Source organism: Dasypus novemcinctus, chromosome 28, assembly GCF_030445035.2.
Source record: "Dasypus novemcinctus isolate mDasNov1 chromosome 28, mDasNov1.1.hap2, whole genome shotgun sequence".
NCBI lineage: Eukaryota > Metazoa > Chordata > Mammalia > Cingulata > Dasypodidae > Dasypus > Dasypus novemcinctus.
Genome location: NC_080700.1, coordinates 43,122,519 through 43,135,754, shown reverse-complemented (window position 1 = coordinate 43,135,754; position 13,236 = coordinate 43,122,519). Strand labels below are relative to the sequence as shown.

General features: G+C 51.3%; 1 protein-coding gene across 5 annotated transcripts in view; it reads right to left on the bottom strand.

The window, feature by feature from the left end:
* Positions 1 to 13,236, bottom strand: part of SYTL3 (synaptotagmin like 3) — an 87,244-nt gene that overhangs the window by 23,786 nt on the left and 50,222 nt on the right. For 4 of the 5 annotated variants that reach the window (XM_004462904.5, XM_023590084.2, XM_012526929.4 and 1 more), the window contains 2 exons: positions 11,151 to 11,275; positions 3,517 to 3,648 (listed from right to left, as the gene is read on the bottom strand). In XM_004462904.5, the coding sequence (XP_004462961.1) occupies positions 3,517 to 3,648; positions 11,151 to 11,275 (257 nt within the window). The remainder of the gene's footprint in view (positions 1 to 3,516; positions 3,649 to 11,150; positions 11,276 to 13,236) is intronic. The other variant, XM_023590085.3, reaches the window with a different exon arrangement.

Sequence of the window (13,236 nt, the reverse complement as noted above, 5' to 3'; positions counted from 1 at the left end):
GGACAGAAAGAGTGTTTGAGGAAATAATAGCTGAAAATTTCCCTCTCACAAAAGAAATGAACTTATGTGTCCAAGAAGTGCAGTGTACCCCAACCAGAATAAATCTGAATAGACCTACTCCAAGACATATACTACTGAGAATGTCAAAGATAAGAGAAAATTCTGAGAGCAGCAAGGGAGAAGCAAACCATCATGTACAAGGGATGCACAGTAAGACTTAGTGCAGAATTCACATCAAAAATCATGGAGGTACGAAGACAGTGGTATGATATAATTAGGATATTGTGATGGCTAGGCTAATGTGTCAACTCAGCCAGGTAATTGTGCCCAGTTGTTTGGTCAAGGAAGCACTGGGCTAATTGTAATACAAGGACAATTAGGGACTTTAGTCACCAGTGACTTTACTGCATAGATAACTGGTTACATCTACATCAGTGAGGGAGATTGCCATCAGCAATGAGTGATGCTTTATCCAATCAGTTGAATGCCTTAAAAGGGGAAGTGATTTCAGCATTGAGAGAGAATTTCCCAGCTTGTCTTTGGACAGACAACATCTCCCAGAAACTCATCAAGGACCTTCATTGGGCTTTCGTTGGAGCCCCTGGTTTCAGCCTGCCTGTGGAACCTGGGCTGGTGCATCCCACGATCACTTGAGAGATTCTGATAAAATCTCATACTATTGACAGATCTGTCCTGTTGATCCTGTTTCTCTAGAGAAGCCTGATTAATACAGATACTAAGAGAGAAAAATTGTCAGCCAAGAATTCTTTATCCAGCAAAACTGTCCTTCAAATATGAATGTGACTTTAAAATATTCACAAACAGAAACTAAGAGAGGTTATAAAAAAGAATCTACCTTTGTAGGAAATATTAAAGGAAGTCTTAAAGCCTGAAAGAGAAAGACAGAAAAGAGACTTGGAGGAGAGTATAGAAGAAAGAATAGCAGAAAGGATAACCAAGAGTGTAAAAAGACAGACAAAAATGAGATACGACATATGAAAACCAAAGTATAAAATGGTGGAAGTAAATAGTACATTTACAGTAGTATCATTGAATGTGGATGGTTTAAACTCCCCAGTCAAAAGAAACAGGCTGACAGAATGAATAAAAAAACACGAGCCACCCATGTGCAGCCTACAAGAGACTCACCTTGACCCAGGGACAAAAACCAGCTCCAAGTAAAAGGTGGAAAAAGATACTTCACAAGAGCAGGGTAGCTATACTAATATCAGACAAAACAGACCTTAAGTGCAAAAAAATTAAAAGAGATACACGGGAAGTGCAAAAGAGATACATGGGAAGCGGACTTGGCCCAGTGGTTAGGGCATCCGCCTACCACACGGGAGGTCTGCGCTTCAAACCCCGGGCCTCCTTGACCCATGTGGAGCTGGCCCATGCACAGTGCTGATGCACGCAAGGAGTGCCCTGCCATGCAGGGGTGTCCCCTGCATTGGCGAGCCCCATGCACAAGGAGTGCACCCCATAAGGAGAGCCGCCCAGCGTGGAAGAAAGTGCAGCCTGCCCAAGAATGGCACTGCACACACGGAGAGCTGACGCAGCAAGATGATGCAACAAAAAGAAACACAGATTCCCGGTGCCGCTGATAAGGATAGGGGCAATCACAGAAGAACACAGCGAATGGACACAGAGAGCAGACAACTGTGGGGGGGCGGGGGGGGGAGGGGAGATAAATAAAAAATAAATCTTTTTTTAAAAAAAAGAGAGATACAGAAGCCCATTATATATTAATAAAAGGGACAATCCACCAGGAAGATATAACAGCCTAATATATCTATGCTCTTAACCAGGGTGCCCCAAAATACATGAGACAGACTCTGGTGTAACTGAAGGGAGAAACGGTCATCTTGACAACTTCAACACACCACTCACATTTGATAGAACTACAAGGAAGAAGAGAACCTGAACAATATGATAAACGAGCCAGATCTAAAAGACATATACAGAACATTGCACCCAAACTCAGCAGGTTCCACATTCTTCTCAAGTGCCCATGGATCTTTCTCCAGGATAGACCACATGTTAGGGCACAATGCAGTTCTCAATAAATCTAAAAAGACTGAAATTATATTCTACAAAGCACCTTCTCAGATCATAATGAAACGAAACTGGACATGAAATTGGAAATCAGTAATAGACAGGAAAGAGGTAAATTCACAAATGTGTGAGGCTAATCAACACACTCCTAAATAGTCAATGGGTCAAAGAAGACATTGTAAGTCAAGCAGTAAATATATTGGTACAGCTGCTGGGGAAGACAGCGTGGAGGTTCCTCAAAAGCTACGTACAGAAATACCGTATGATCCGGCAATCCCACTACTCGATATGTGTCTCAAAAAATTGAAGGCAGGGACTCAAACAGCTATTTGCACTCTGATCTTCATAGATGCATTATTTACAATTGCCTTGGAAGCAACCCAAGTGTCCGTCAACTGATTAATAAATAAAACGTAGTACATACACACAGTGGAATATTACTCTGTTGTAAAGGAATGAAATCCTGATACAGGTGACAACATGGCTGAACCTTGAAGGCATTGTGTTGCGTGACATGTCACACACAAAGGAACAGATATTATATGATTCCACTTTTATGAAATAACTAAAATGCACAAACTCATCAAGCCAGAATCCAGAATCTAGGCTACCAGGGACAGGGTGGGAATGGGGAATGGGAAGTTAAAGCTTAAAATGCACAGGGTCCCTATTTGGAATGATGGAAATGTTTTTGATACTGGAGGATAGTGATGGTCACACAACATTGTGTACACAGCAGAACTGAAATATATATATCTGAATATGCTTAAAAGGGGACATGTTAGACTGTATATATTGTACATACATGTTAGACATGTATATATTGTAACAGAATATAATTTCTAAAAATCCATGGAACTACACTATACAGAGTGAGCCCTAAATTAAACCATGGACTTTGACTAATAATACCATTATAACAATGTGCTATCAACAGTTATAACAAATGTTACACACCAATGCAAGTTGTTGGTGGTGGGGTGGTATATGGGAACCCTGTACTTTATGCATGATTGTTCTGCAAACCCACAACTTCTCTGATAAAAAAATTAATTTGAGCCAGATCACAGACCTAAACATAAAAGTTAAAAAAATTATATTTAATTTAGGGAAAAAAATATAAGAAAACATTCTCATGGCTTATGAGGAGGCAAAGATTTTTTTAGACAAGACAGAGAAATAACCATAAAAGAAAATTTTATAAAATAGATGTCAAAATTACAAAATGCTTATTAAGATATCATTATTTTATTAACTACTTTCTGTAGGTATGAAAATATTCACATTAAGATGTAAAAGATATGATGACGACCACCAAAGCACAGCAAGGTTTTTCCCAGCTCCCATTCCAAGGTCTATTGTCATGCTTCGGCTTACCTCCCACGCCTTCCTACCAACCCAGTCGTCAGGTCATCATAACAACCACACATCACGTGTCAACAGTATTAGCACAAGACTCACATGTCTCAAGCCACCAGAAAAAGTACTGGGCGTTGGTTTGGATGCACTGTCCTCTAGCTTCAAAATAGGGTCAGTGGAGTGTTGGAGATCCTCTTGAGTTAGAGGTCTCAGAATATCTGGCGTGCTGGTCTTCTGGAAAAGGGAAAGCAGAGTTAATATCACAGCTTACATCCCAGGTTGATGCTCGAACGTGGTGACTTCCACAAGCACAGCCTGCTTCTGTCACCCGATGGTACCAACGTGCCAACTCACTGATTGTGGTGGTTTGGAGCCACATGTACTTCAGAAAAACACGTTCTTAAGCTTAATCCACCCTGCGGGTGTGAGCCCGTTGTAAGTGGGACTTGAGATGAGGCCACTTCAGTTAAGGTGTGGCCCCGTGCAATGGAATGGGCTTTAATCCTGTAACTAGAGTCCTTTATAAGCAGAATGAAATTCAGACGGAGAGAGAAAGCCACGGAGGGGCAGCCAGAAGCTGGAGGTCAACGGAACCCAGAAGGGCAGGGAGAGGCGCCATGTGCATTGCCATGTGACACAGGAGCCCGCGACAAGGGTCCCCGGCAGCCAGCCCCCGAGCGCCCGTCTTCGGGAAAAGAGCATTGCTTGGATGAGGCCTTGTTTTGGACATCTCCAACCTCAAAACCATGCCATTAAATTCCCATTGTTTACACCAACCTATTGCGTGGTATTTGCTCGAGCGGCCAAGGAAACTAAAATGCCGAGGAAGGGGTGACCCAGCTTGGGTTTGGATAAATACACCCCCACAGGGCCCTGATAAAACTTAGAGATATTCACAGGTGATGGGTGAGTTAGTTAGGGATTAGAAAGGTTGAAAGAAAGTAAAGTCCAAATTTTGACCTTAATACTGATCCTGACATTTAATCGCATGAAATATAATATCCAGCCTGACAGAAAGAGTTTTAACTCCAACATGCTCATGGTAGCCACTTGTGGCTATTTAAATTTAAATGCATTAAAGTCAAATAAAAGTAAAAATTCAGCTGCTCCGTTGTCCCAGCCCCATTTTAAAGGACCGACAGCCACAGGCAACCAGTGGCAGCTGTATTGGGACAGAGCACGTATAGAATACTTCCATCACCGCAGCATGTAGGACTGGCCAGCTCTAGCACAGAGCAGCACACAGTGGGCAAGCAGGGATTCAGTTTCCAATCTGAGACTTTAGGTTCTGATGCTAGGCTGGAAGGAGACCTCGGAAATCTGACAATTGTACCATAGTCATCAAGTTCAGGAATAAAATATTAAGCGAGAATATGAGGCAACAAATGAAAGCAGCGATTACGTCCAAAGCCTTGTTTATGCTCTCAGTCCCCAGAATGTCAGCTCAATTCAGCAGACACGTGTTAATCAACAGCATATTCTAGCCACCACTCTGTCCCCGGAGAAGGGATGGGCGTGGGGAGAGAAAGAGAAGGAGGTCAAGATACAACGCCTCCTCATTCTCCAAGAGCTCACTGGCCAGCAGGGAAAATAAACACACAGTTAAAATGAAAGCACAGGGAAGTGGATGTGGCTCAACTGAGGGCATCTGCCTACCACATGGGAGGTCCAGGGTTCAAACCCAGGGCCTCCTGACCCATGTGGTGAGCTGGCCCATGCGCAGTGCTGATGCGCACAAGGAGTGCCGTGCCACGCAGGGGTGTCCCCGCGTAGGGGAGCCCCAAGCTCAAGGACTGTGCCCCTCAAGGAGAGCTACCCCCCATGAAAAAAGCACAGCCTGCCCAGGAGTGGTGTCGCACACATGGAGCGCTGACGCAGCAAGATGACGCAACAAGAAGGAACACAGATTCCCGTGCCGCTGACAAGAATCCAAGTGGATGCAGGAGAACACACAGCAAATGGACACAGAGAGCAGACAATGGGGGGGGGGGGGGATAAATTAAAAAATACGTAAATAAAATATTTAAGAAAAAATAAAATGAAATGAAGCACAAGCCAAGTACAATGGGGGAAGAGGGGAGGGAGCGTTTATGAGAACGGGGGCATCTGGGTGGCCTGCAATGGGAACGAGGTCAAGTGGGGTGTTGAAAGGCATTTAGGAAAGGACCGAGCGGTGAGGCGTCCCTCGCAGGGCAGCTGTGATAAGCCTCGACGTTGCCAGATGGCCAAGACAGGCCACACACCCACACTTGCTCGAGAACAACGCAAGTGGAGAGAATCAAGAGGCCAAGCCCGAGACCTGGACCCGGAGGCCAAGAGCATGCAGGTGACGTGGGAGAATGCCCGAGAGAACACGGAGCATGGGACACCTAAGGGTCAGCGGGAAGATGTGGCGACTGAGGCCACAGGTAAGGCTACGGGGAGTTGGAAGAGCCAGAAGAACCAGGGAGAGGATTTCAAGAACAAAGCGTGTTCAAAAGGGAAAAAGAAAGTATGAAAAAAAAAAGCAATTACAGAAATGCTAACGTTTTAAATTTTTTGAAAGCATGAAATTCAGTCCTGGTAAGAGTACTGGGAAGCAGGCGCCACCTGCCCTGCTAGGTATCGTGTCAATAGAGCAAGCCTCAGAGGAGGGCAACCTGCAGCCCGAGCTGAAAGCCTTTGGAGTAGCTATTAAAAGTGACAGTATGAGAAGTGGACGTGGCTCAAGCAACAGAGCTTCCTCCTACCATATGGGAGGACCTGGGTTCGATCCCTGGTGGAAAAGAAGAAGAGAGCATGCCTCCCTGCATGGTGAGCCAGTGCCCTCACGAGTGCCCGCACAGAGTTACGCAGCAAGATGATAACATATCAAGAGAGAGACAAGGGGAGAGTCAAGGTGAAGCGCAGCAGAAACCAGGAGCTGAGGTGGTGCGATTGACAGGGAACCTCTCTCCCTATCAGGGGTCTCCAGGATTGAGTCCCAGTGAATCCTAGAGGAGAGAAAATGAGAAGAGAAGACAACACAGACAGCAAAAACAGCGGGGCGGGAGGAGGGGAAGGGGGGAAATAAATAAAATAAATATTTTTTTAAAAGAGGGACGATATGTTGTTGACATGCAAAGAGAAAAGCAATGTTAGAGTTGTCAAAATCATGTCACAAAAGTGTACGTGAGAGGCGATGCCGTTTTCGCAGCACGAGCTCAGAGGGACTGCCCGTGGCTCTCTGCAGTTGGCGCCAAACGTGCCTTTTCTTGTCTGTGCTCTCAAAATCCTGAAAGGTGAGCAGACACGGGGTTTAGGATACCAAAAAAGCACGGAAAGCCTTTTTTTTTTTTTAATTACAGAAAAGGATGGAAAGAAGTGTTGTCAACTGTCCTGTGACAGACTGAAGAGGGTGTCGACAGGAACGCAGCCGCCTCATTTATCAGTGTCCTCGGGGGCTTCCAGAAGTTTCTTAGAGCAGTATGGAGGAAAGGCAGGTGGCAAAGAAATCGGAAACCAAGAGGCGGGTGGGGGAAGGGAGCGGATGCACTCCCAAGAACTCCGTGGAGAAAGGAAGGAAATGGAAAGGTAGCTTGACGCGGAACCCCACAAAAGATGTATTTTATTTTTCAGGGCGAGGAAGAGTGGGGCATATTTTTAGAAAATGGTCCGAGAGGCACAGATCAGAGCTCCAAGTGGATGGAGCAACGGGAAGAGACCCAAAACGCCGGTGGAGGGAGCCACCTGGAAATGTCTGTCCGGTTCTGAGGGAGGAGAAAAGGATGGGCAGCAATGCAGAGCAATGCGAAGCGAAAGGAGGCTGCTAGAAGGTTCTACGGCAAGGCCTGCATCCTCTGGGGAGGCCACGTGCTGGAGGTCTGGGAGAAGGTGAACATTTTGGGACGGTGCTATAAGAAATTGATGTCGCACAGGCGTGAAGGAATAAAATGGGGCTAAAGATTAACGCACAGCCTGTATCCGTTCAACACGTAACAGCCTAACTCGATCTCCTTGAGGCTCCGTGTTTCTGAATCCTAAAATATCGACGACAAAGAAAGCTATCCTTATCACAGAGATGACACGGCATGTTAATTGCACAGCTAGGGAAAACTGCTCTTAAATACATCAGGACCCTGGAAAGCCTTTACTGATGTTTAAATGCAAATATAAATACGTCAAAATTATTAGAAACACACTAATGAAGAATGTGCCTATTTTGACTGACTGAGGACTTCAGCTTGGAAGTGTGGGTGTTCATCTCTTCCACAGGAAATGTCCAAGGACCTGGAAGCATTTGTCAAGTTCACTGCCCTATTAACGGGCATCGAGAGCAGAAAACAACTTAGTGTGGTTAAGACAGGCATTTTGTGCCCTTGTGATCTTTGGTGTACTTGGCGACCTCACTGGTACTTGGCCAGATCGCAGAGAAAAAGCATTGCGCCAGACGTGGTCTCCTCCGCAAAGGTATCAGGTTGATTATTATTCTTTGAAAGATCAATAAACAGAAGGTGTGAGCTGATAGACTGACGGACGCTCTGGGCTGAGCGACCTGTGCGTCTAGGATTTTTGCTGCGTTTCAGTAAGAACGGAGGGAAACGGGGCAGGGAAGAGCAACCCTGCGGCCTGTGGTGCCGTCCCAGGATGGCCTTCGACGCTCAGCACTGGCTTGGTGTCCCGGAGACCCCCAGCCTGGCCCGCGGGCCCTACGTGGCGTCAAGCCCGGGGGACGTCCGCCTGTCCCAGGCCCTGCCACCGGAGGCCCCACGGCTTGCCCCGCCTGCCCTCACTGCTCTGCCGCTGTGGCGGCGCGCCCCGTGGGTAGGGGGTCTCCTCAGGCTGCAGGTGTCCGCAGGAGAAGGTCCAAGCAACATCAAGGCGTGGAGAGTGACCCAAACTGCGTTCCTCCACCCCGGCAGCCCCTCCTCAGCAACGGCCCCGCGTCGCCACGTCTTTCCTTCCTGCGAAGGGCTGAGCCTGGCGCGGCGTCCTGCGGCAGCGCGAAACCCACGGGCAGGCCAGGGAAAGCGGCAGGAGCCCGCCGCCCGGAGATGCCCGGTGCTCCAGGGAGGGTCTTCCGAGGGGCATTTTCAGAACGCGCAGCCAGAACCCGACGGGCCGAAGGGGGACGGGGACGAGACGGGGGCGCTTTTCTCAGTCACCCTTCCCGAGGTTGCGCGTGGCTTGGAGAAAGGTGTCTACCGTTTCTTTGCCCCGATTCAGCCACCTGCAAAGCGGGCGCCGACATCTGCTACATCCCGAGGGCCCTGCATTGTTTAACTGAGGTTGACAAAACGCTCCGGAGAATTTCAACGAAAGCGTGGGTGCAACCGCCATGCGCCCACCAGCCACGGCGTGGCAGGGTGTCACCGCAGCCTGATGAGCGTCCTGTCGGCGGCCCTTCTCTTTGCATTTAATTATTTAGCACTTACGGATCAGGCTGGGGGCTGGGACTCTTAGACGTTTTGCTAACGTGCGCCTTCAAACAGCCACAGCCTCAGACACGGCCGGGAGGGGACTCCTGAGAGCGTGGCCGTGGAGCGGGCAGGCCACCGCAGAGGGCACGCACGGAGGGGCGGCCGCGTGATGACGGGGGTGTCCCCCCAGCAGCCGCTCCCTGCGCGCCCCGCTCCTACCCTCTGCTCCCCAAGCCGGCAGGCACCCCTGGCAGGCTCCGGTCCACGACGAAGCTAAGCACCAGGATCCGTCTCGCGTGACCATCGCAAGTCCCAGAACCGAGCCTTCCGACGCCGAGGGTGCCCCACCCACGGCACGGCGGGAGTGGAGAGGGTGGGGGCCGGCACCCAGCCCCGCCGCTCTGCCCTTCCTCTCCCTCCTGGGATCCACCGGCGCTGCCGCCTCCAAGCAGGGCCCCGGGCCGTCCTCCGGAGCCTAGTGCGAATCTCGGCCCCGTCACCTCCCATTGCGCCTCCTCGCTGCTCGGCGCTTGTCTCAGTGCCTCATCTTCAGGAGGGACGTAGGAGAACAAACGCCAGTGTGGCTTGAAGGGCGGACAGAGTTAAACGCTTGTAAGGGGAAGACAGATGTGGCTCAAGTGGTTGAGCTCCTGCTTCCCTGGTACCTCCTAAAAACAAAGGACAAAACCAGCTCTCATTGGGGGAGCAGATGTAGCTCAGTGGTTGAGCGCCTGCTTCCCACATACGAGGTCTTGGGTGCAATTCCTGGTACCTCTTAAAAAATGCCGAAAAGGGCACAATACCAAGGGCGGGGCTGGCACAGGGGAGCAGCAGGGTGGCTTCGTCGGAGCCTGGCGAGGAAGACAATTATTTATACCACCCGGACCCTCCCTCTGGAGGCTTTTTCTTCGGTGGCCCTCACCCTTCCTTCTTACTTGGGAGCATACAACAGAGAGGTCAAGAGGTCAGAAGCACACAAACCCCAGGGCCAGTCCTGGCCCCCTCTCTCACTAGCCCTGTGATGTCAGACGAGTTGATGAACCTTTCACTAAAGCGTGGGTTCTTCCATGTAAAATGGGGGTGACAATCTCTTTCATAGTAATTTTGTAAGAATTGTGATGACGTGTGCCAAAAGGCCACCGCCACGCCCAGAACGTAGAGAGTGTCCTCTGAGTGGACGACAGCCCTCTGCCGGCCATCTCCCTTAGGGACGGCAGGAAGGGCCGACGGGGACTCGGGAAGCTTGGCCCGGGCTCACTCGTCAGCGTTTCAAGTCTCGAAGTCCTCTCGGGCGCGTTCCTAACTTGCTGCCGGAGAGCCCGAGGGCCACCACGCGGGCACTTCGGGCAGCCGCCCCAGACCGACCGATTCAGAATCTGCCTTGGAACAAGATCCCCAAGCGAGTGGTGCAGATTAAGGCTCGAGCATCGCTGCTCCAGGTTTAGGGTCCCAGGCAAGGCTGTGTCGGTTCGAATCCCAGCCCGCCGCTCGCCGGTTCTGTCACCTCGGGCGTGGGACAATCTCTGGACACCTCCTCGGTGTCGAGGGGGCTTCACAGGGTCACTGGGGGGCAGCGCTCTCAGCACAGAGTCTGGCACACAATAAACGCGAGCAGTTTAGGCAAGAGACGTAGATAACTTAGCAATTTCGCCGAGCGATTAGCTCCTTGGATCTTGACGAGATCCAAGAACGGGCGTCACCCTCTTTATTTGACGGAGGGTTCGGGTGGCGCGCCGAAGGTGGCCGGGTGGCAGGGGCAGGTGGACGGGCAACCTGGCGGGCCGGAGCGGACCGTCCAGCAGGGCGTGTCTTGGACTGAAGGCGCAGCTGCCTGAGCCCATGGGCGCCCGGCGCCCCCCTCTGGAGCCAGGGTGGCCCCCGCCAGCCCAGGCAGGTGGCCTGCCTTCACCCCCACAGCAGCCCTCTCGGGGTGCTGATACCTAGAGAGGGCGCCCCTGCAGGGCCACGCATGGCCACGCAGCACTCCTTCCCTTCGGTAATTTCAGAGGCGAGGCCGGATCTCCACCCAAGGCTGCTCGCCTCGAGGGGAAGGAAGAGAGCGAGCTCCCCCAAGGGCCCCGGAACAACTCGGGGCGTCCGGGCCCCGCAGGACAGCCCTGGCCCCTTTGTAGGAGGCACCCCAAGGACTCCCGTTTCCGTCCTAGCCTCCCCCCGTCTGAGCTGCTTCCCAAACCAGACCTTGAACTTGACCTTCCTGGGGCCGACCTGCCAAAAGAGAGGGGCTTATACTGATGCTCCCCTTAAAGTCAAATGAAAAGGTGGTCTATGGGGAAAGGGGGCCGGGGGGCCTTGGCGAGGAAGCAGGTGCCCCGCGCAAGGCCCAGCGCCCACAGCTACCCTGGAGGAGGCGTCGATGGCCGTGTCAGACCGGCTGCGCCGCTCCGTGCGGCCCGCGCACTGCCCGGGGCCCGTGGCCAGACGGTGCTTGTCCGCTGTCACGTCGTTCTGGGACTTGGAGAGTTCTAAAAAACAAACACAGGGACGTGACAGGCGGGCAGGCGCGGTTCCCAGGGCCTGGGGGCTGCCGCCCGCGGGGCTCCCTGCAACCCAACAAGGGCGACCCCATCTCGGGCGCAGGGGGGGGAGCGGAGAGGCGCAGGGGCGGCGGGAGGAGTCGCCCAGGGCGAATTTGGGGGCGACTCTGGGGTGACTGCAGGCGGGACTGCCGGGGTGTGCCCAAGAGCGAGCAGGTTTCCCGGTGACCTTCACCAAGGTTTTGTCCCCAAGGGCCATTTATTGGGGCTCTGAGTGAGGCCAAGGGGAGAGGCTGGGTGTCCTTATAACTGCGCTTAACAAGAACCGAGAAGGGACAACTTGGAAAAAAAGTGTTCATTTTCGTGGTGTCGTCGAAGGAGGAATGGGGAGAGAGGGAGCCACACACAGGTACTGGCCTCTCCTTTCCCCAGGAGATGCTCGTGGCCCTCAAATGGGGACCTTAAACCACCCGCTTTTCCCTTCGGCCTCTCCGTCCCCTGACCCTCCGAAACCCTCCCAGTCTGCAGGGGTCCCCAAAGCGGCTCCTCCGACAACTCCTCCGCCGTCTCCCCTACTTGGTGGGAGAGCTGCACCCTGCCTGAGCTACTCAGACGCCCTCTTCTTCTTAGGAGTAAAGCTTCCATAACTTATCGAGCTGCCTTTTTGTGTTTTTGTTTTTTTTTAATTTGAAATAATTTAAAAAAAAATATCCCAGGAGTAGTGCTGTCCAATAGAGATATACTATAAGCCGTGAAGGTAATTAAAAAATCTTCCAGCAGGCACACTAAAGAGGTGAAATGTTCATGAGCACAGAGTTGGGTTTGGGGGTAATAGAACTTTTGGCCATGGACAGAGTTGATGGTGACTTCGTGACTGTGATAAATGCCACTGGGAATGTAATGTACATAAGATGGTTGAGATGGCCAATTTTATGTTATATCTCTTTTGCCATGAAAAGATTGATTAAAGTATAATGGAACAGGTGAGATTAATTTTAGTAATTATTTAGCCTGATCGATCCAAAATAGTATTGTTTCCAAATACAATCGATATTAAAATCAGTGAGATACTTTGTACACCAAGCCTCTGAAATCAGGGGTAAGCCTGTGTCTTCGAGCACATCTCAGTTCGGATCAGGCTTGTTGCAGGTGCCCGACAGCCCCTGCCCTGGACGGCTCAGCCTGGCTCCCGACTGGTGTCCGCTGGGATTGCGTGGCATGAACCCTCAGCCTCCAGCGCTGCCCACGGGGAGTCTGTGGAACTTCTCTCCTCTCCACGCACTACCTGGACACCCCAGGGCGCCTTCCCATGCCTCTCCCATGGGGACCCCCGGGCATCTTTCATCCCGGCAGCCGGACAGGTGCTCGCCCACACCAGGTCCTCAGAGTCAAAACAAGCGAATCCTCCCCTGCTAACGGCCAGCCCGGGCCGTTTCTCAGCCTTGGGCAGGCCTTTTTCTCCCAGCCGCCCCTTTAGCTCTCACCCCAAAGCCTGCACCTTCATTTGGTCATTTAAGTCCCTGCACTGGGGGAGGGAAAGCTCCCTAAGCACCTTGGGATATGACAAGCGGGCTCTCCCATGGGCATGATTAGGGGCTGGAAAGGAAACGAAAAAGCACAGGGGCTCCTAAGCAAAAGCCAGTTTCATATGTCCTCCTCACCCTCTAAGGGCGGCTGTCGGCTGAGAACTAGAAATTCCCGGGTAAGAAAGGGCTGGAAGCAGCCATCTCTGCCAGCGGGTTTGACTTCACCGGATCACATCAGCTGCCAGAGTTTGCAAATCTGGGGCAGTTTTCAAAACCCAAGACTCTCTCTGCTGTACTGGGTCCTGGGTACCCCCCAAAGGGTCTGGGGTGCTACTGCCCAGCCTGACCCCAGGTCCTGTCTTACTTCCTCCCCGACAAGGATGTAGGGAGACGGGTGGCAAGAAAAGATCAAGAGGGTCAATG